General features: G+C 31.5%; 2 protein-coding genes across 2 annotated transcripts; both read left to right on the top strand.

Moving 5' to 3' along the window:
* The first annotated feature begins 1,042 nt into the window (after positions 1–1,042).
* On the top strand, positions 1,043–9,138 carry LOC143081934 (sulfotransferase 1C2-like). The gene is made up of 6 exons (XM_076257571.1): positions 1,043–1,158; positions 2,921–3,087; positions 4,720–5,196; positions 7,021–7,124; positions 7,435–7,603; positions 9,001–9,138. The coding sequence occupies exons 1-4, from the start codon at positions 1,115–1,117 to the stop codon at positions 7,062–7,064; spliced, it is 732 nt and encodes a 243-aa protein (XP_076113686.1). The 5' UTR covers positions 1,043–1,114; the 3' UTR covers positions 7,065–7,124; positions 7,435–7,603; positions 9,001–9,138.
* A 1,223-nt stretch (positions 9,139–10,361) lies between these two features.
* On the top strand, positions 10,362–20,189 carry LOC143083600 (sulfotransferase 1C2-like). The gene is made up of 6 exons (XM_076259868.1): positions 10,362–10,464; positions 16,054–16,220; positions 17,092–17,415; positions 17,821–17,924; positions 18,592–18,760; positions 20,064–20,189. The coding sequence occupies exons 1-6, from the start codon at positions 10,421–10,423 to the stop codon at positions 20,171–20,173; spliced, it is 918 nt and encodes a 305-aa protein (XP_076115983.1). The 5' UTR covers positions 10,362–10,420; the 3' UTR covers positions 20,174–20,189.
* Positions 20,190–22,841: the final 2,652 nt, after the last annotated feature.

Raw genomic sequence — 22,841 nt, 5'->3', positions numbered from 1 at the left:
TTGTTGATATCAGTAAGAAGTTGGAATTAGTATGTTTTTTGTTCTTGGCTTTTCTTCCATTTTCTTAAATATGTGGACATTGATACCTATTTTCTGACCATGTCAATATGATAAATGTATTGTATATTTTTGTACAGAATAATTATACACTCAAAACTGTTTAAATGACATTGTCAACAAGCAACAGGGAAAAAATAAAAAAAAATCGTTAAAGGCGAGAAGATACAAACAAAAAATGGAAGGTGATTGACCTAAGGTGATCGTTGATATACAAATTTATATACTTAACATTTTAATCAGCATTGACAGTTAGAGATTAATATAGATAAAACTTTTCTTTTTTATATAATTACAATACCAAGATCATGAATACCTACTAATTCTTACATGTACTCTGTTGAACATAAGTATACTGTATTTTTTCAAACAAAGAGTTATATAAGTATTCATATCATAATCATCATGACGAACATTAAGAATGGAAAAAACACGATTTTTGTCCCAATCCCACTAATATAAAAATATTCAAAAAAGAATAAAACTTGAACCAGAAATTCAGTAATCAAATGGCAAAATCAAAAGCTCAAACCGAATGGATAAAAACTGTTATATTCCTAACGGTGCAGGCTTTTTGTTGAAATCGGTGGATTAAACCTGATTTTATATTTAGCTAAACCTCTCAGTTGTATGACAGTTGCGTAAAACACCATTAAATTGACACAAACAGATATAATAGTATAGATAAAAATGTCAGAGTAGAAGTGCAAATGAAGTACTCCATTCACTCTAATGCCAAACCTAGTTAAGAGCTGTTCCAAGTACCAAACTAATAGTTTTCAATAAACTCTAATGTAACTGGATGTAAAAGCACGTACAATGTTTAATTTCCATAACATTATGATTGCCAAGGGACTTCAATATAAAGATGAATTATACAAATCACACACATGAATATATTCATTTGTAATTATCAGTTTAACTAACAAAATTGACGGTTCTAGATAATGCATTCATTCACAGTAGTTGGTTTCATATACCTAAGTGAACATTTATTAACTTTCGTAAATATCGTATCAATAATAAACATTATCTATACACAAGTAAACAACTTATAATGACGGATACACACGATGTTCCCCTAAAAGTACATAACGAAAGGTAAAATTTATTAAAATTTATTAATAACTTCTTATTTATTATTCTAATGAAAGGTTATCTGCATGTTCATCTGATCTAGGACGATTCTGGATACTTAACAATAAGAAATATCTATGCTTTTCAAAACTTACTGCTCAATCGTTGGCAGTAAATGTATTTAATGGGAGAAGCCATTTAACTTAAAACGATCACTGTTGTTCGTATATGCATTTTTAGGAATTTGTTTTCTTAAAAAAAGTATTGAATTTGTTACGGTTGACATTTGTTTAAAAGCGTATTAAGGGAACAACAATTGGCTGGGGTCGAATGATGGTCATTCCTTTGTTTTCTTACAACCGTAAGTAAAATTTCTTGTCTAGGTAGAGCTTGGGATGTATAAATGTGTAGCCACGACTAATCGGAATGGTAATATGAACTATGATGCCTTGTGTAGAAAAGATGTTCTGGAAGGCAAACCTATTTTAACAAATCTTTGGAGGGTATACTAGGCACCTGTTACAAGGCTAAATCTATATCCTTATCCATTAATAATTTTTGTTATGTCTTTTGTACTATTATATGTCTGTCTACTGTTTTGTTTTTAGCCATGTCGAGCTATGAGTTTGACTGTCCTTAGAGTATTGGTCGCCACTCTTTTATTCCTATTCTATCGGCATTCCAGATCGTCTGATCTCTGTTTGGTCAACTACTATTTTAGTACCAACCTATTTGTATATATGTGTGTTTGTTTCCGTTTTGTTTATCCACGAGATGTTTGCCACGAAACGGTTTTCAAAAAACAACATAATTACAAATACAATGAATGGATTCAGCTTTGTCAATGATAGAAATTACTTTTTAATAAGTTTTGCCACAGTACTGTTTTTATATCGCATCACAATAAAATCGTTAAAAATACATATCTTCGTTAAATAATTTTAAAGATTATTTATAACAATTTTTTTTAAATAAACATTGCGAGTATCTTCGATTTTCCCTGACGATCTAAAATTTGAAGTTCAATTTCCCAAGATGTTGCTAGCGAACTACAACTGTGTGTGATATTATAAAAATTGTTTATACGAGTTTTGAATGAGTGTAAATAAAATGCTGAGGACTATGGTAAGTTACTAATCAATGGAAGAAGCTATGAAATCTTTATATCAAAATATATCCAAAGTCATGTATTTCAGACCATTTCAGATCAAACATCTACGACAGTACACTCGAAACAGAAAAGGCTATGCATTTTTTTAACGATGTAAACAAATTTAGTAGGAAACAAGGAGATAAACGATATTTATGGTCTTATAATATTGGCAAAGAAAATATCATTCATTTGTCAGAACAAAAATACTGCTATCTTTTTTATTTAAAATAAACAACATTGAATTCAATTGTATAAATTTATGGTACCATAACACAAATGACATTACATTAGCAAAAAATATGTATGAGGAAACTGATTTTACCATTTATTGAACAAGTAGTAAATATCCACCAGGACATACGAGTTTGTTTTTTGCTGGTAAATTTTTTTAGGAGGGGGTTGCTCATTTGTTTTTGTTGTTGTTGCATTACATTTTATAGATTTTTGTTCGTCTTTATTTTCTGAATCATTGTTGTTTTTCTCTCTTAGTACAATGTAGTATATTTGGTTTAATTTTCCGACCAGAAACATGTCACTATGTACGTAAAACTGATATTCTACATTGACGTCTTTCAGAAACCCTAGAGACATCATGCTATTGTTTTTTCTTAGCACGTTCTTATTTTTTTTCAGCGTTACCGATTCCAATTTGGTGATTTATCCGTTTACTCGACTAGGAAACGAAACATTTATTTCGGGTCCCGCCATCAAGGAACATGGTATAGAGAAGAATTTTAAAACCATTCGGACCCTTAAAACAAAAGACACAGATATACTACTGTGTACTGCTATGAAATCAGGTTTATATTTTTGTCTTATGTATTTTCTATATGAATAATTTAAATCTTCACAGATTTTGATGTATTCTAATTGGGATTGTCTCTCAAATAGGCAGCTTTTATAACAGACTTTACTAGTCTTTTACAAAAATGAAACCATCTGATTCAAACAGTTGAAATTGTTGTATAAACAAGATACATTTTTAGCTCACCTGGCCAAAAGGGCCAAATGAGCTTTTCTCATCACTTGGCGTCCGTCGTCCGTGGTCGTCGTCCGTCGTCAATAACTTTTACAAAAATCTTCTCTGAAACTGCAGGGCCAAATTTAACCAAACTTGACCACAATCCATTGGGGTGTCCAGTTTAAAAATGTGTCCGGTGACCCGGCCAACCAACCATGCTGGCCGCCATGGCTAAAAATAGAACATAGGGGTAAAACGTAGATTTAGATTAGCAAATCTGACATAGGTAAAATTGTTTATTAGGGCAAGATCTATCTGCCCTGAAATTTTCAGATAAATCGGACAACCGGTTGTTGGATTGCTGCCCCTGCTTTGGTAATTTTAAGGAAATTGTGCCGTTTTTGGTTATTATCTTTAATATTATTATAGATAAACTGTAAACAACAATAATGTTCAGCAAAGTAAGATCGACAATAAGATACATGACCAAAATGGTCAGTTGACCCCTTAAGGAGTTATTGCCCTTTATAAGAATTGTTTACAATTTTTTCGTAAATTTATGTCATCTTTTACAAAAATCTTCTCGTTTGAAACAACTGTTCAAAATTTAACCAAACTTAGCCACAATCATTATTAGTGTATCTAGTTTTAAAAATGTGTACGGTGACCCAGCAGACCAATAAAAGATGGCGGCCATGGCTAAAAATAGAACATAGGAGTAAAATGTAGATTTTGGCTTATAACTCTGAAACCAAAGCATTTAGAGCAAATCTGACAGGGGTTTAAATTGTTTAAATTGTTTATCAAGTTGACGTTTTTGGTTATTATCTTGAATACTATTATAGATAGAGAATAACTGTAAACAGCAATAGTGTTCAGCAAAGTAAGATCTACAAATAAGTCAGATGACCAAAACGTCAGCTGACCCCTTAAAGAGATATTGCCCTTGATAGTCAATTTTTAACAATTTTCATTAATTTGGTAAAAGTTTTATTTAAAAAAATTCAGAATATTTTCCTCTGTAACTAAAGGACAAAGTTTATTATTGATAGAGAAAATTGTAAGCAGCAAGAATGTGCAGTAATGTAAGATCTACAAACACATCACATGCATCACCAAAACACAATTCTGTCATGAATCTATCTGCGTCCTTTGTTTAAATGCACATAGACCAAGGCGAGCGACACAGGCTCTTAAGAAACTCTAGTTGTACGATTCAGGTCAATTTAATTCTAGTCCTTCCGTTCTTCGGTGTTTATGGGTGTTTACAGATAATATTAGACGGAAAGTGTCAAATCCCATATCCTAATATGTTTATCAATTACTTCCACTCCTCATTAACCATGTGTTTACAATTGATGTACGTCGATATATTTATGTATTTGTTTTAATCTGGATTTTTACTTTTTTCTCGCAAACACTCAAAGATAAGGGGTTACAAAATAATTAAATGATTGTGTTTAATAAACAGGTACACACTGGTGCCATGAGATATTATCCATGTTACTCTCTCATACAACAGGTACACACTGGTGCCATGAGATATTATCCATGTTACTCTCTCATACAACAGGTACACACTGGTGCCATGAGATATTATCCATGTTACTCTCTCATACAACAGGTACACACTGGTGCCATGAGATATTATCCATGTTACTCTCTCATACAACAGAATATAACACAAAAGGTGTTTTACATCACATGTTGTTAGACATAGCTGCACACTTCTTCGATAAACTGGACGATATGGAGGACCCTAGACTATTCACAACACATTTACCTTTACATCATTTACCAGATCATCATGTGAAAAATGGATATAAAATTATATACCTAAATAGAAACCCGAAAGATAGATGGGTTTCTAATTACACATTTCTTCATGGGAAGCTTGGAATACCTGACTGGACATGGAATGAATTCTTTGATAAAATGATCCTTAAAGGTACATTTATCACACTTTTTCTGTCGTCTAACTGAGTATAACAGTTGTGAAACAGCAACATTGTACTTGAAATCATCAGTATTGGACATGAGGCTCTAGACAAAACATCGAGTGTACAGTTCCTTTAACCATATTGCACACTTTATTGAAAATCAGGAAATGTGGTGACATGATTACATAAGAGACAACTCTCCTCCATTCCGAGTTTAAATAACGAAAACTGAAAATGAACTATTCACCCTACGGTCTTCAACAATGGAAATCCAAGTTGATTTAAAAAGTTATTAAAAAAATTAAAGTGTACTATTTCTATTTTGTACGAAATTTCAAATCCTAGTCTTTTTTACCTAGATTAATTTGACAGCAATACACCAAACTACATAATGACCGGGGATTTAGTAAGCTTAATATAGATCTAAGATAGGTGCCATTTGTTGAAAATCCAAGTTGATTTGAAAAAGTTATTAAACTAAATTTTTTATTAGATTAATTTAATTCTTAAATTTGACAGCAATAAACTTAACTACACAATGACCGGGGATTCAGTAAGCTTAATATATATCTAAGATACAATGTAGCTGCATAGTTTGATGAAAATCCAAGTTGATTTGAAAAAAAAAAAATTAAAGATGCCCATGCCTATCTGAATTTAATCATTTTTATTTTTACCTATTGTAAAATTAAATTCTTTCATTTCACAGCAATAAATTAAACTACCAAATAGGCTTGAATTTTGTAAAATCAATATTTAATTTAGTTAAATGGGCTGATTTACACCAGTCAAGACTAAATTTGAAGTTCAAGACTAGTCGAGACAGGTCAAGACTGGTTGAGACTGAGTCGAGACAGGTGGAGACAGGTCAAAACTTGGTCGAGACCATTTCAGACTACACCAAGATCATCAAGTACTGAATCAGACTAATTAAGTAAAGTCGAGACCTAGTCGAGTACACTTAAGTACAGTTAAGTACAGTCGAGACAATGTCGAGTAAAATGTGTGCTCGATTTTTCTGGTCGAGAACAAAAACTGGTCCATTCAGACTCTGTGCAGTTTGTAGTGTAAAGAAAATGAAGTCACAACTTCTGTAGGAAAACGTGCATTGGACACATTACTTGGTTGTATGCTTAAGTTTCTAAAAACTAAGATTATAAGTATTTACCAGTAAGAAGATAAGCTATTTTAACCTTTTAAAACAAAATCGTAGATGTTCAGATATCTTAATTCAAAACACTTCATTTTCGTTTTACTTACCATTAATATCTACGGACTTTCTTTATCGACCGCAATGTTACTTTTGCTACTTTATTATTATTTCTTAAAGTCATGTTTGGTTAAGCTAAGTTAAGGACTACATCCACCGACAATTGTATAAGATTGGTTGATTGGTCCAGAAGATCATATTTCTTTCATGTTCAGGACGACAGTTTTATCAGAGTAAACTTACAATTCTCTTTTGACATGTTTGACCCTGATTCGACTTTAAACGTGATTATTTGATCCATTGAAAAAAATGCATTTTTTTGAAATTTGCATCTCATCAGAAGCCTTAAAAGTCTTCTGTTAAAAATAGTTTAAAACGTGTGCTTGTTTCCTCGTCGTTTTTGTTTAGTTTAATTATATTCTTGGTGTCTATCTAGATTCAGACAAACATTACAGCATCTCTCTAAAAATAGTTAGTTATATTTTAAACACGAATATACAAAATGAAGATTTCTTAAATGAATGTTATCTCTAAACTTTTAACAAAATGAAACACAAATCATACAGCTATACATCTTTTAAGTCATTCAATAATTTTATATTCCGAATTTGTTGCATTTCAGATGACTTACAAGGAGGCTGGTTCAACTTTACAAAGGGATTTTAAAAGGCGGCACAAATTGAGACATCAAATATATTACCAGTAAAATATGAAGACTTGAAATTAGTAAGTGTCTGAACAACATTATTTGCATGCGTTTATATAAATAGCTTGAACAGTTCTTATAACAAAATACAACAATATTCAGTTATTCAAACGCTGTCTTATACCAACAGGTGACTTAACTGACAATTCAATTTCCTAAAACATAGAATCTTTCGAAGTAAAGTGATACATGTATGTCTTCTAGTGATAGAAATTCAGTTCAGTTTGTCGATATAGTCGAACCAGGTTTCATATCTATTTGAAATTTTCATGTTCTAATCACCATTTCCATGTAATGATTACCACTAATGTATACATCTTTCTATTTCAGCATCCGTTCTCAACAATTAAGAAAATGGCTGAATTTATAAATGTTTCTTATACTGACGACATTATTGGAGAGATAATAAAAAAGTGCAATTTCGTTAACATTAAACAACACAAGTATGACTCCTCAAGAATGATCGATCCAAAACATGAATCGACATTATTCCGAAAAGGTAATTTTATAACAATAGATAAAAGTGATAGCTTACATGTCTACTGATTTTTGTATTGGGTTACTGTCATTTAAATTTCTGACTACGTTCTGTGTCACTCAAATGGTATAATTCTTAACTCATAATGGATTAGTAAATTTTCATAGGGAAAGAAATATGAAAACGATAAATGTCATCTATCATGTCTATAGTTAAACGGAAATTAAAACTCACCTATAGTCGCCGTCTGGTAATATTGCTAAGGGTTTTGTGTTCAATATTTTAAAACTAGATAAATCAATATGGTACCTCTTGCTTTAAATCCATCGATAAAAAGTTAGATTAAATGGAGATTTGAGTACCAAATGATGTAATTTGTAAATAATTCTTTTTTAAAACGTGTCAACAAAGGATCAATAACTGTTCTCTAAAGGTTGTTTATAGAATATTGAAATAAATGTGTACAATAACAAATATTTGGAATAATTGTGCACAATTGTACAGACAATATATATTTTCAAGAAAAGAAAATTAGTTTGTTTACACTCTAGAACATCAGTCGAAGAACACCACAATCGTCTGAACTATTGTGTAATGCACTGCCTTTCTTCAATATTGCAGTTCATTTAATTTATCCGAACCAGGAAATGACAAACTATTCCAGAAAGCAAACATTTTCATGTTTTTGTTTAATCGTCATATACATGATTTTTAAAGTAATACTTAACAATTTTACAGATTTAAGGAGACTCGAGGGTACACAAATTTCAGCAAAATTTAAAACATTTTTTTTTTTCTTACAAATTTTATTTATTATACTATAAGTTGTTTGTTTTTGTATGAAATTGTACAAACATCAACCAAAAAATTGATTCGTTTTGGCCCCAGGTGACTTTTAAAATGTTTATATATGTCTCCATTTGAGGCAAAAAGACATTGTTTGCATCAAAATTGAAATGTCTTTTTTTAACTTATCAGTGACCTATATTTTTTTTTTTCAAATAAGATGTGCTTAAACTAAACAATTGTAAAATATATCGCTTTCTGTAACTAAGGTCTACTTTTATTTTTATATAACCTCTATTTCTCTTATTAGTTCAACAGAAAAAGAGTACCTTTACAAAAATACACGCTTCTTTCGAAGGCATATTGTAGCTTAAGTGAACGGAGACGCATTTTTTTGAAATATATTTTCTATTAAATATGTGATAAATGTCATTTATAGAAAAAAAAAGAGCAAAATCCTATATTTAAAAAAAAACCGGATGTATACCCTGGAGCGTTCTTAATTAATCTATCTCACGTTTAACCTAGCTATATCTTAATATAACACTCTTTCAAACCATAGCTATTTATAACAATACATGATCGCGTTAAATAATTGTTGTATTACCAGATTTTATTTAATTATCCAACAGGTGTTATAGGCGACTGGAAGAACTGGTTTACTGTAGCACAGAATGAGAAATTTGATGAAATGTACAGAGAGGAAATGAAGGACTGTGATGTTAACTTTATATATGAACAATTATAATAATAATAATAATGGAATCGAGTATTGCTTTTTATTTTCATTTCGTAGAAATTTTTTTTAATTTGGGCCAAAATTATTTGTTAGTGAACTAACTCCTTTCAAAATAAAACTTGATCAGTATTCCATTTATATAAGATGATTTTGTCAAAATTAGCAATTTCAACATGAAAAGGTACAATCACAAAAATACTGAACACCAAGAAAAATCTGAAGCTCAAACAAATCAAACGAATAGATAATAGATAACAACTGTCGCATTTCTTACTTGGTACAGATATTTTCTTAAATGTATGTATTAAACAGTGGATTAAAACTGGTTTTCATTGCGAGCTAAACCTCTCACTTGTATGACATTCACTTGAAGTTTCACGTCATACGAAACAAAGCAACAGGAAAAGGCATATTCTATATGATAGTGCCTGACCCAAGTCCGAAACCTGTAATTAAGTGATTGTCGTTTGCTGATGTGTTTCATATTTGTTTTGTTTTCTTTTTTTACAAAAATTAGGCCGTAAATGTCTCGTTTGACTTGTTTTACAATTTTGTCTTTTCGCGGCCTTTTATGTCTAAATGTGAAATGGGTTTTGCTCACTTGAAAACTATACGGTTACTTATAGCTGTTAATTTCTGTCTCATATGGTCTCTCGTTGAGAGTCGTCTCATTGGCAGTCATACATATTCTTTCTTATTTAATATATCGACAAAGCACATTAATTTAGCGAAAATAAAAGAAAAGAATACAACCTATTACCATAGATCAATTACACATCGACGGGATGTATAAGTACAGATTAAGCATGTGGGAGACGAGTATTGATGAACAATTTTCGTCCATTACTAGGGAAAGCCAAATAGTAGGTTATTATAATTAGAAATGTTTTATCATCAAAAACTATAAATTCTTTCAATTGGTATGTTGAACATCAGTTATATTGAATCTTTCTTCTATAGTGGAGTTGAGAACCACTCAAATTAAAATGGATTTAACTGTAAAATTAAAAAAAAATCCTTATATATGTTGATCATAACCATGATAATAGGGCCAACATTTCAAAACATAACTGTGTATCCATCTCCTTTAATCAAAATTTTTCATTCATTCCGATATTTTTACACACACATTTATATCATTTTCATCTGTAAATATCAATTTAACTAACATAGTCGGCGTTCTACCTATGGCCTTTTGTAACAGTTATTTTACTCTGTACCTATATATAGCTACATTTACTAACCTTTGTTATAATACACTCACTTGTAAATGATACTATAAACATTACCTGTACATAAGTAAGCAACTTAAAATGGCGGATGCACACGATGTTCCACTAGAAGTACATAACGAAAGGTAAAATGTATTGTTAAATACTTATATAATTATAATTCGTATGAAGGGCTTTCTGCTGTTCATAGCATAAAAAAATGTTAACGTAAAAGATATTCTGACATAAACACAAGAAGAAAAGTTTAACATTTTTAACCGGATTTTTGTGACAAAAATGTCGGTTATTGATTTGGGGATGTACGGCGGGTGACCGGGCGGGCGGCAATCAAATGTTGTCCGTGCATTAACTCATGAACCGTTCACCCAAAGCTTTTAAAATTTTAATATGTTATTACTGACAACTATACAAAGGTCAAGTTCAATAATGGCGATTTTGACTTTTACCGTTCAGGAGTTATGGTTCTTGAAAGATTGAAAAATGGAGTTGTCCGTGCATTTACGCATGAACTGTTCTACCAAAGCTTCCCAAATTCTAATATGTTGTTACTAATGAAAGAATGGAGGTCAAGTTCAATAATGACGAATTTGACTTTTACCGTTCAGGAGTTATGGTTCTTGAAAGATTGAAAAATGGAGTTTCCAGTCGTGTCCGTGCATTTATGCATGAACTGTTCTACCAAAGCTTCCGAAATTTTAATATGCTGTTACTGATGACAAAATGGAGGTCAAGTTCAATAATGACGATTTTGACTTCTACCGTTCAGGAGTTATGGTTCTTGAAAGATTGAAAAATGGTTTTTCCCGTCGTGTCCGTGCATTTTCTCATGAACCATTCAACCAAAGTTTTTGAATTTTAATATGTTGTTACTGATGACAAAATAGAGGTCAAGTTCAATAATGACGATTTTGACTTTTACCGTTCAGGAGTTATGGTTCTTGAAAGATCGTAAAATGGCGTTTCCATTCAGGTTGTTGCATTTTCTCATGAACCATTCAACCAAAGCTTTTGAAATTTTAATATGTTGTTACTGATGACAAAATAGAGGTCAAGTTCAATAATGACGATTTTGACTTTTACCGTTCAGGAGTTATGGTTCTTGAAAGATCGTAAAATGGCGTTTCCATTCAGGTTGTTGCATTTACTCATGAACCATTCAATCTAAGCTTTTCAAATTTTAATATGTTGATACTGATGACAAAATGGAGGTCAAATTTGATATTGACGATTTTCACTTTCACCATTCATCAGTAATGGTTCTTGTGATATAGCCAGGACACACATAAATGTTAATAAATCCGGTTTGCTGTCGTTGTGACAGCCTCTTGTTAATTAAGGTTGCACTTTGTAAATACAGCTGTTTCTCAAAACACGCCTCTTTTGGGGAGATCTTGAATATTCATGGAAAACTAAGTTTGTTTACATACTGGTTCCCAGTTATGCTCTCTGTGTTCCATCTCACAGAGACATGACATTGGAATATTACTACTAAATAAACATGTGCATATTGTTTACATTAAAATCTGTGGTAGCCTTTCATTCGAGGCAGTGGTAGTTAAGAGAATTAGTGTTAGTTTAAAAAAGAGGAACGAAAGATACCAAAGGGACAGTCAAACTCATAAATCCAAACAAACTGACAACGCCATGGCTAAAAATGAAAAAAGACAAACAGACAAACAAAAGTACACATGACACAACATAGAAAACTAAAGAATAAACAACACGAACCCCACCAAAAAACTAGGGGTGATTCTAGGTGCTCTGGAAGGGTAAGCAGATCCTGCTCCACATGTGGCACCCGTCGTATTGCTTATGTGATAACAAATCCGGTAAATAGTCTATTTCGGTAGGTCACATTCATGAAAGGGAAGGGGATTGTAGTTACGACGTAAGGAACAAATCCGATATCATTTGTGAAACAGTAATTCCATAACGGTCAACCAACTCGTGATGGCGTCCGTAAAATTTACGAAGGTATGATTTCAACTTCACCATTTGGAACTCTTGGTTTAATAGCTTCCTTGTGAGCAGCAACCCTCTATCAAGAAAATCATGATAGGAAATGCAAGCACGGGAATATCGTATCAATTGGAAGATATATAGCCCGTATGCAAATCAATTTTAGGATAAGATTTTTTCAAAACTTCATAGTACAAGTGGTTTTAGCCGTAAAAGGAGTTACTATGGGATTGCATTGTCAATATTTACAGAAGTGCAACCTATATAGGGTGAAAAAGGGAAACATTCAGAATCTAACCAAATTTGCTTTATTTCACAGATTTTAACATGTTTAAAGAAATTAACTGAAATATGAAGTTTTATAAATATTTAATGAAGATTGGTACAATCCTGGGCCTTAAATATGATGACTCAGCACAAATTCACAGTTTACAGTATGCACAGTTTACCTAAAGTCCTGGATACAAAATTAATTCCTAATATTTGCATATTTGTAAGTTGAATTGTTAAGAAATGCTTATATTTACTCTTCGCAGTCATTGAAACTCATTGATCCTTCCTGAATATTATTTCTGGGGTATTTGTGTCCTTTCGATAACCCAAAAGTAAGCCGCAACACCTAAATCTGCTTTTTTGTCACCACGGTATAATAAATACAAGCTAGAAAAACAAAAATATCTCAAGAAAAAATACAATAGTGTCTTCTATCCTGCATATGTACTAAATATTCCAAATTGCCAGAAACAGCAGAAAGATTTAAGAAATTTGAGGCCCCAGGGGCAAAAAACATAGAAAATTGCCTACCTCTGGGTCATAAAACAAATAATTTAACTTGTAAATGCTATGATTTTATGATTTTAAAGTTCTTGATATAGAAAACAATAACTATGCTTGGAAGTTATGCAAAAATCAGATGTTAGCAGTCATCTCTACAACATTTTAAGTGAATTTATATCTCAGACTGGTATCCGCATACATACAACTATTGCAAATATGGCTTTGTTTGAACACTTCTAGTATATATATTAGCTAAATTGTTTCAGATATATGGTTACAGATGATACTGTTGTGACAAGAATTCTAAATTGACCATTTGTGGCAGAAAATGTGTTCTTTAATTGACAAATAGGCATACAGTCAGATGTGGACTGGAGACAGGGGCTGGATTGGATACCTTTTATAATCTTGAATGTTGTAATGATTGACTGCTAAACATTACATTTATAGTACTCTGATATGCTTTAAATATGTTATCAAAACAGTTTTAAACGTACTAAATTATAATCCTGGTATCTTTGATAACTATTAAACAGGTTCTAAGCATTTTTTATCAGAAAATATGCAATACGGGTAAGCTGGCAATAATTAAAGTCTTATTTTCAAATTCTTTAAAAAAATTGAAACAGGGGAGGGGGTATAAAATGCATAGTAAAAAAACTTAGAGTATACTCAGTGATTTCTTTAAGACTATAATTCTGATAAATGAGTATTAATGTGAGAAAACTGCTTTTAGAGAGTTTTCTATTTGAATAGTTAGTTGTATAGGTTGCACTTTGTAAATACAGCTGTTTCTCAAAACACGCCTCTTTTGAGGAGATCTTGAATATTCATAGAAAATTAAGTTTGTTTACATACTGGTTCCAAGTTATGCTTTCTGTGTTCCATCTCACAGAGACCTAACTTAGGAAGGTTACCAGTAAATAAACATGTGCATATAGTTTACATTGAAATATGTGGTAACCTTTCATTCGAAAGAGGAAGTTCAGGGCATATAAACGTTGAAAATATGCCGCACAGCCCTATATTTTGACCTTTGAAAAAAATTGTGGTGCTTATGAACTTTTAATTCTAGGATAAGATTTTTTTCAAAACTTCACAGTTTTAGCCGTAAAAGGAGTTCCTATGGGAAATTGCGTTGTCAATATTTACAGAAATGCAACCTATTATAGGTTTTAGAATGTTTTTCCCTATCGTTTATAGATGATTCATATTATGTATTATACATTTTAAGGAAGGTGTTGTGAGTGTTGGTTTTTAACAGTAATTGTCTTTATAACGGAGGACATCTAGTTTAAGGACGTATGATATAGTTTTGATCCCATAAGAATTTTTTATGAAAATTTGCATATAGGCTATTTTTTACATGATTAAATCAAGTAATACTATGTGATAAAAAATATACCTTCATGTTCTTTTTTTTTTTTTTTTTTTAGAAATTTCAGATATTTGCTCAAAATTCGGATTTGTTGAGCGTCTCTTTCCTTTCGAAAGAATTACCTATTTTTGTTAAATTATTTGCAACATCTATTCTATGCACGTTTTTTATAAATTTGTGTATTTCATTCTTGAGAATAACTCATATTTATCAATTGTTCATGCATTAAGAAAAAAAAATCTTATACATTTATTAAATTTAAAATTGAAAATTGGTACTAATAATCTTCATACGTAATCAAACAAAATGTCATTTTAAAAGCGAGGGGTCCATGAACTCGTTTTCAAGTTAAACCAATTTGAATGATAAAAATCAGCCGAAAAATGCATCTTTTCCCGATATGTCAAAGTACGACGTCGCGAAAATATAAATTTACGTTTGCAGCGTCATTACCTCCCCTGTTACTGTATCGTATGCCTTTAAAGTGGATTAAGACAATAAGGGTTGACTGAGATATGGAAGTATAGTAAGTCCTTATTTTTTTTTTCGACCTGCAGTAATACTCTTGTCAGAGTAGGTCACGAAATAAAAACATGAAGAACAAATAATTATCGTTAAAATGCTGAGGACTATGGTTAGGTAATGTTCAATAAAAGCAGCTTTGGAAACAAGTGCCTCGACAAACTTTTCTTTTAGAACATTATAGACACTAACGACAACACAAAAAGGGAACAGCTTGAATGTTTCACCAAATTATACAAGTAGTTATATATAACCATTGAAATGTATGTGTCAACGGGGGGACAAATGTATATTAAGGATGTACTTAGGTGATCATAAGTAAAATTAAATAAATCAAGAAATCAAAATTGATACTTTAAGCTGAAACAGTATCAGTTAAGGATCAAATTAAGCTAAAAATATTGATAGGTCCTGGAACTCCTTTTCGGGATATTTGATCTCTAAAATGTGGCGGGAAAAGGCTGAATCGGACTTTTACCTTATATTTGCATTTGTATGATTTGGATCTCAAATCAAAAGAAAAAAAAAAAATCTGTTTAAATTGTGTCAAGTCACCTTTTATGAGCTATTAAGTCTTATGTTAAAAGTTCAATAGGTGCTATTTTGCAAAATATTTGACTTTGTAAATCACCAAGCAGTCCGAACATTTGACACTTATTCCAAAACGTCACCTAAGTACATCCTTAATTATTTCGAACATAAACATATTAAAGACAAGTGAATAATACTGGATGCGCCATGCTACCAAATTTCATACGACATTATGTAATCTGCTCATGGAGGTGCTGTTGATCCTCCATAACACACATGTTCACCCAAATTGTTTGGTTTGCGTTGTTCAATGTTTTGTATAGTGCTTTAGAGACTGTGGTGTATCTTGATTCTTTAATAATTTGTTTTGTTGTAAGCCCGCTGAATATCTCTGCTCCTATAATATGCTGCTGAGAAAGCTTTTACGTAAAACTATGTCATTTCTGTTCCACTTTTGTGTAACTAGTATGAACTATTTACCGATGTCAGAAACTCGTACATCTAATATATGTTGTTTTTGTCATGTTTGTTTGCGTTTATTTTTCAGCGTTATCGATTCTGGTTTGGTGATTTATCCGTTTACTCGACTAGGAGAGGAAACGTTTATTTCGGGTCCCCTCATCACGGAACATGGTATAGAAAAGCATTTGGAAACTCTTCGGACAGTCAAAACAAAAGACACAGATGTACTGTTGTGTACCTCCATGAAATCAGGTTTTTATTTCTGCCAATCGTAATAATGAATCATGTGCATCACGTACAAACAAAAATGAAATATCAAAGTAAAGTTGATGATTCTTATAATAGTTATTTTTATGAACAATTATTTATAATCTATATGAAAAGGAAAAAAAATATCACAAATTGTTTGTGTTTTCTCAAAGAGGAATCATTTATGCTTCTGTTTTTACTATATGTTCTAGTTTTTTATTTATGTTTTTTTTTCAATTTTAGAAAGAAAGTGATGAAATGCATTGTTGTATTATAGTTGAGGGGTTTATAAGAGATGATAGAACTATCGTCTTTAGTATAAAGTACAACACATCTGGTCTGTTGAATATTTACATAGTACTTCGGGTAGGAGTCTTGAGAAAATCAGAATTTGTAACGATAGATGTTTTTAACAATTATCACTGTCAGAAATTTTGAAATCTTTGCAAAGTTAGCTAATATTTTATTGTGTTTTGTGTTTATATCCTAATTTTTCAGATCAAATCGGTATTTGGTGGGTTTTTGTGTTGTCTTTAAGTTTTTGGTGTTGTGTTTACATACTTATGATTACAAATTTGAAAACATCACATCGATATTTTGAGACTCTTTTTAATATAATTTGACAATCTTAATAATAGTATATGTAAATTGTATTTTAAAAAGTCTCACATTTGTTTGGTATTTGAAGTGCAAGTCTGAATATTTTCATTGTGCCATCGTGCGTATGTGTCCATCAATTATGAAAACTAGATATGAATCAATTTCCTCTGCTGTTTTCTTAATATAAAATTAAAGTTTTGTATAAATTTGCACCTTAGATGTGATCCAACAAACACATGTACATAGAGTTCATCAAATATTTGTTTTTTTATAGGTACACACTGGTGCCATGAGATATTGTCCATGTTACTCTCTCAGTCTGTAGAATATAACACAAAAGGTTCTTTACATCACATGTATTTGGAATTTGCTGCTTATTTCATGGATAAGTTAGATGAAGTAGATGACCCTAGACTATTTACAATACATTTGCCTTTACATCATTTACCAACTCATCATGTGAAAAATGGATACAAAATGATATATCTGAATCGAAATCCGAAAGATAGATGGGTTTCTAATTACACATTTCTCAAAGGAAAGCTCGGAATTCCCGACTGGACGTGGGATGAATTCTTTGACAATATGATCCTTAAAGGTACACGTACAACACTTGTAGTCTTTATTCATCATAGAAATGATGGAATTGCAGCATTTTACTTGAAATCAATTATATTTTAACTAAGGATGTTTCAGCACAGAGTGTCAAGTACCTCTGCACATCGTTTAAAAATCAGAAGATTGAGTATGATAACCATTAAAACAATTTCTCGTCTGAGTTGAAATGACAAAGTAAAACTATCTCAGGTGACCTTACGTATTCAAAAGTGGAATAGCTATTTATAGACACCTGTAAAAGGCCCATTTATGAAAAGCGTAGCATAATTCAAACGGACAAAAATAACAGCAACCGTAATAAATAATCAACGAAAATCATCATGCATTGATTCAGTAACACATTCATTTTTTTTTAAATTGTAAATTTAAAATTAAATCTTTTCAGACGATTTATTTGGAGGTTGGTTCAACTATACAAGGGAGTTTGAAAAGGCGGCACACATTAAAACAGCAAATATACTACCAATTAAATATGAAGATTTGAAATTAGTAAGTGTGCAAACAACTATATTACATACTATCATGATAAACTTGAAAAGTCCTAAGAATTCAAATTACCAACATTTAGTTAGTCGATTTATAGATGCATTACTTGACATTTGTTTTCTTCTAAAAATTTAGAATCTTTTGAGGTAGCATAATATTTTCGAAAATTTATTCCGGTCATAGACATCATTGAAATTACAATAAGAAGGATTCAGTTATGTTATGAAAATAGATAATTGTAATTATGACACCAAATAACATTAATTTAGATATATTCACATCTCATAAGAATCCCCATGGGTGTTGCAGGCACCTTACGTTTGTAAATCACTGGTATTCGTAAACCTTTAAAATATGATGAACCTCATTAAATTCCCGTTTGCGACATTTTAACTAACGTGATCCCTTATATTTGCCGAATACAAATATGAATAATAGAGCAAGCTAATAATACTTTTTTTTTCGTTTTAAGGATGTTCGATCCTCCTGTGGAATGTTATGCCGATATTTGGAATCTTTTGCTTTTATCAATGTAGTGCCATTAAAATTTTGCTCCAAAACCCTCAAAATTAAAAAAAGAAATTAAAATCTTGTAAAATTATAGTTCCTTTTCACAGCTTCAAAAGAAAATGGTACTCTTATAAAAAATTTCGTCATCTCTATGTTTCAGCATCCGTTCTCAACGATTAAAAAAATGGCCGATTTTATAAATGTCTCGCAAACTGACGATTTCATTAGAGAAATAATAGAGAAGTGCAGTTTTGATAATATCAAAAAGCACAAGTATGATTCATCAAGAATAATTGACCCCAAGCAACAATCTACATTATTCCGGAAAGGTAATTTTATAGTAATAGATAAAATGACTTCTTATATGTCTATTGGTCATTTGTATTTGGTTACTGTCATTTTGACTTTTATTAAAAACTGTATTTTTAAGATATACGAAATGAAAATTTGGCTGAAAATGATTCTTTTAAGATTTTTAAAGAACACGTAGTCTTTACAAATCTATAAAAACAGATTTAATTAAAGAATTTCACAAATGGCTTTTTAAACTATATAAAATTGAGACAGGAAATGTGGAATGAGTCAAAGTGACAACAACCCGACCATAGAGCAGACAACAGCCGAAGGCCACCAACGGGTCTTCAATGTAGCGAGAAACTCCGGCACTCGTAGGCGTCCTCCAGCTGGCCCCTTAAAAATATGTATACTAGTACAGTGATAATGGACGTCACATTAAACTCCGAATTATACACAAGAAACTAAAATAAAACTAAGACTAACTTGGGACAGGCACAAAATTGCGGCGGGGTGAAACATGTTTATGAGATCTCAACCCTCCCCCTATACCTCTAGCCAATGAAGAAAAGTAAACGCATAACAGTACGCACATTAAAATTCAGTTCAAAAGAAGTCCGAGTGCGATGTCAGAAGATGTAACAAAAGAAAATAAATAAAATGGTAATAATACATAAATAACAATAGACTACTAGCAGTTAACTGACATGCCAGCTCCAGATCTCAATTAAACTGATTGAAAGATAATGTCTTATATGATTATCAGGCACAATCCCTTCCCGTTAGGGGTTTAGTATCACACTATTATAAAATATATGAGAAGAACATAACTCGTGTCATGCCAACAACTGTTATAACTGTTTTTTTAAATAAAGATGTTTAGTTCCAATGCAAAGACTATATGTTATAAAAATAAATGAAGGGAAAAGTAGGGTTTACCAAGTATATTTGTTTTAAAGGCACCTCCTAGATAAAATTAGATGATATTGAATATCTGACATCCTTAACTCACGTTTGACCTTTTTCTTTATGTGATAATACCAATAACCTAGTCTTTTTAAGCAATACCTGATCATGGTAAGAATTAATTATAGTTGGTAATATACTGTGGATTCATTTATTTTCGTGGGTATCAATTTTTGAGGAATGCTGAAAACTTACATTTTCATGGATATTTGTTTTCGTGTTTTTGCCGATCTCTGTATACAGAGCCTATTGAAAATAAGTAATTCGTTGCACATTTGAATTCGTGGTTCACCTGTACCCACGAAACCCACGAAAATTGGAAATCAACGAATTATAATGAATCCACAGTAATATTCACTTTTATGGTTTTAGGTGTTATAGGCGATTGGAAGAATTGGTTTACTGTAGCACAAAATGAAAAGTTTGATGAAATATACAAAGAGAAAATGAAGGACTGTGATGTAGACTTTATCTATGAATAATAATAATGAAATTGATTATCGTTTTTTCTTCTGTTTATTTTATCGTAGTGTTGTCGTAATTGGCTTGTAAGCAGTAATTATCAAAGACATGATCAGACAATTTCTTTGTAACAACTGTCAATATCATGATTATAATTCAACTGTTTTAGTCAATATACAAATCAGTCAAAGAGTTTGTATGATATAATGTATAGCTGTTTTCTCCTTTTCTAGAATATATACTATGTTCGAAGTCCGTTTGGCTCTGTAGGATGTATAAATTCGTAGATACGAAGTCGAAGTCATATACGTCTACAAATAAAAACAAAACGTATGCGTTTACAGTTCATGTCAGGATTAATAACACTATTTGATAGTAAGGATGATTTTATAATTGGATATAGCTCTCAACTTATCAAACAAATAAGAAATTACTTAAACAGATTATTAGGTATAATTTATGTAGGGACTACTCTAAAAAATATCATTTTAGTCAATCATCAAGACTTTTCGTTAATGGCGACTTTATTTCTATTTTGTTTATTCGTGTTATTATGAAATGCGTTCTGGAAAAAAATCTTTTTTTTGTTTTGATATGTCATACTTCAACAACAGGATACTTTCTAGGATGTTTGTTTCTTTGCTATACGTAACTAATACATAAAACATGCTTGGGAATATAATTAAATGCCGGAAGGATAACACAAGAATGTTTTACAAATTAAAATGTGGTTACCAGGAGTAGTCTTAAAGACACTGTCCAACTTGCATTTCTCAGTGTTCTTGTATAGCTCGAACTTCGCTTTCTTTCATAATATTATTTGAATTAAGTCATATCTCGTCCTGGTTTTCCGAATCCTTTCACGATTATGACATCATAGAAAGTAACTTGTCATCGAATTTTACCTGCCTTAAGAAAAACAGTGGAAGCCCCTTCGGAGACAGGATCTACTTTATCTTCATGAGCATAGGTGGTCACCCCGTTTCTGAATGGGGTTCGTGTTGCTCAGTCTTTACTTAAAGCACATGTATTTGAAATATGGAACAAAGCATGTCTTATATATTAAGTAAATGTGTAAAATGTGTAAATGACAACATATATTTCATCCCATATTCAGTACAGACAACTCCTTCTACAAGTTTAAGAGCTGTCGAATATATTATCTTTTCTGTCAATTCAAAAATTATTGCAAGAAACAAGAGGTCATTTAGAAATGCGTTATCTAAGGGTGGCGGTAAATTTTCTCATCTTTAATCCAGATCAATGGGTTTATAGTAGGAGGAGATTGCATCTTGCTATCGGATAGACTATTTCATGCAAACTGTTAATACTAGTTAGTGGAACCTAAATTTGTTGCAAATCGTATAGTTTGATAAGATATTTTTCATTTTTTTACACACTTAAACAGAATAGTTTCTATTAAAAGAGAACAAAAAGTCTTAATAATCCTCACATTGGTCAACGTCAATAGTTATCAAAGGTACCAGGATTATAATTTAGTACGCCAGACGCGCGTTTCGTCTACATAAGACTCATCAGTGACGCTCATATCAAAATATTTATAAAGCCAAACACGTACAAAATTGAAGAGCATTGAGGATCCAAAATTCCAAAAAGTTGTGCCAAATACGGCTAAGGTAATCTATGCCTGGGATAAGAAAATCCTTATTTTTCGAAAAATTCAATGTTTTGTAAACTGGAAATTTGTAAAAATGACCACATTATTGATATTCATGTCAACACCGAAGTGTTGACCACTGGCCTGGTGATACCCTCGGGGATAAAACCTTGATAAAAAAAATAAATTCGAATTTTGTGTATGTTGACTCTCATTCTAAACTTAACTTATCTGAACAAATCAAAGAGATCACTAGTTGAGTAAATAAAGATTGCGATAAGACGTTCATAAATGAATGACGTGTGTTTGTTCTTTGATACTTGACGATTCACACACAATCTTTAATATTTACTTCTGATAGATTCTTCGTTAGACAGAACTGTTACATTTGTAAGACACAGATTTTTGCAGAGTTGTTCAAGTTCATAACCGTAAACGCTTACGATGTCTACAGTTTCAGGACTTTTTCGATAATTAATTGTTTTGCATTTTGATTCCAAAACGTTCAGGTTAACTCCATTTATATCAAATTATCTCCAAGTTAAATCGTTACTGCGAAGTAAATGACCAGTCTTAAGGACGAACACACGTTTTAATTAGTCTATTAGTTATTGAAATAATATGCTTGTAATCGGAACCGAATCTTACAACGTGGCACAAGTTTAAATTGACATTTTGCTCATTGTGAAATAGCCATAAAAATAAAGCCAGTCCCCAGTCTACGCAATGTAATACATATAAATACTCCGCTGAAGAGTGTTGTCATGATGATTGACTGGTAAACTTAAAAAAATATATTATTAAACTATGTAAACAACGCGTTTATAGCCCTTGTTTGTTTGTTCACCATTTTACCATTTTCAAACTTACAATGTTTTAATTAAACAGTCCGAGTAAAGGCAAACAATCATGTTAACAATTAAAGACATAAAATTGAACAAGGCTGTTGTCGATTCTTGCTGCTGTCGTTTTAAATTCATAGTTTTACAAACATCACTGAATTTACTAAATGAAAGAGTACCTAAGTAGTGCGGTGACTGAAGGCAGATTTTTTCGAACTTAATCTCCAA

This window comes from Mytilus galloprovincialis, chromosome 7, assembly GCF_965363235.1.
Source record: "Mytilus galloprovincialis chromosome 7, xbMytGall1.hap1.1, whole genome shotgun sequence".
NCBI classification, from domain to species: domain Eukaryota; kingdom Metazoa; phylum Mollusca; class Bivalvia; order Mytilida; family Mytilidae; genus Mytilus; species Mytilus galloprovincialis.
Note: the sequence above shows the minus strand (reverse complement) of the source record. Positions and strands in the feature narration are given on the sequence as shown.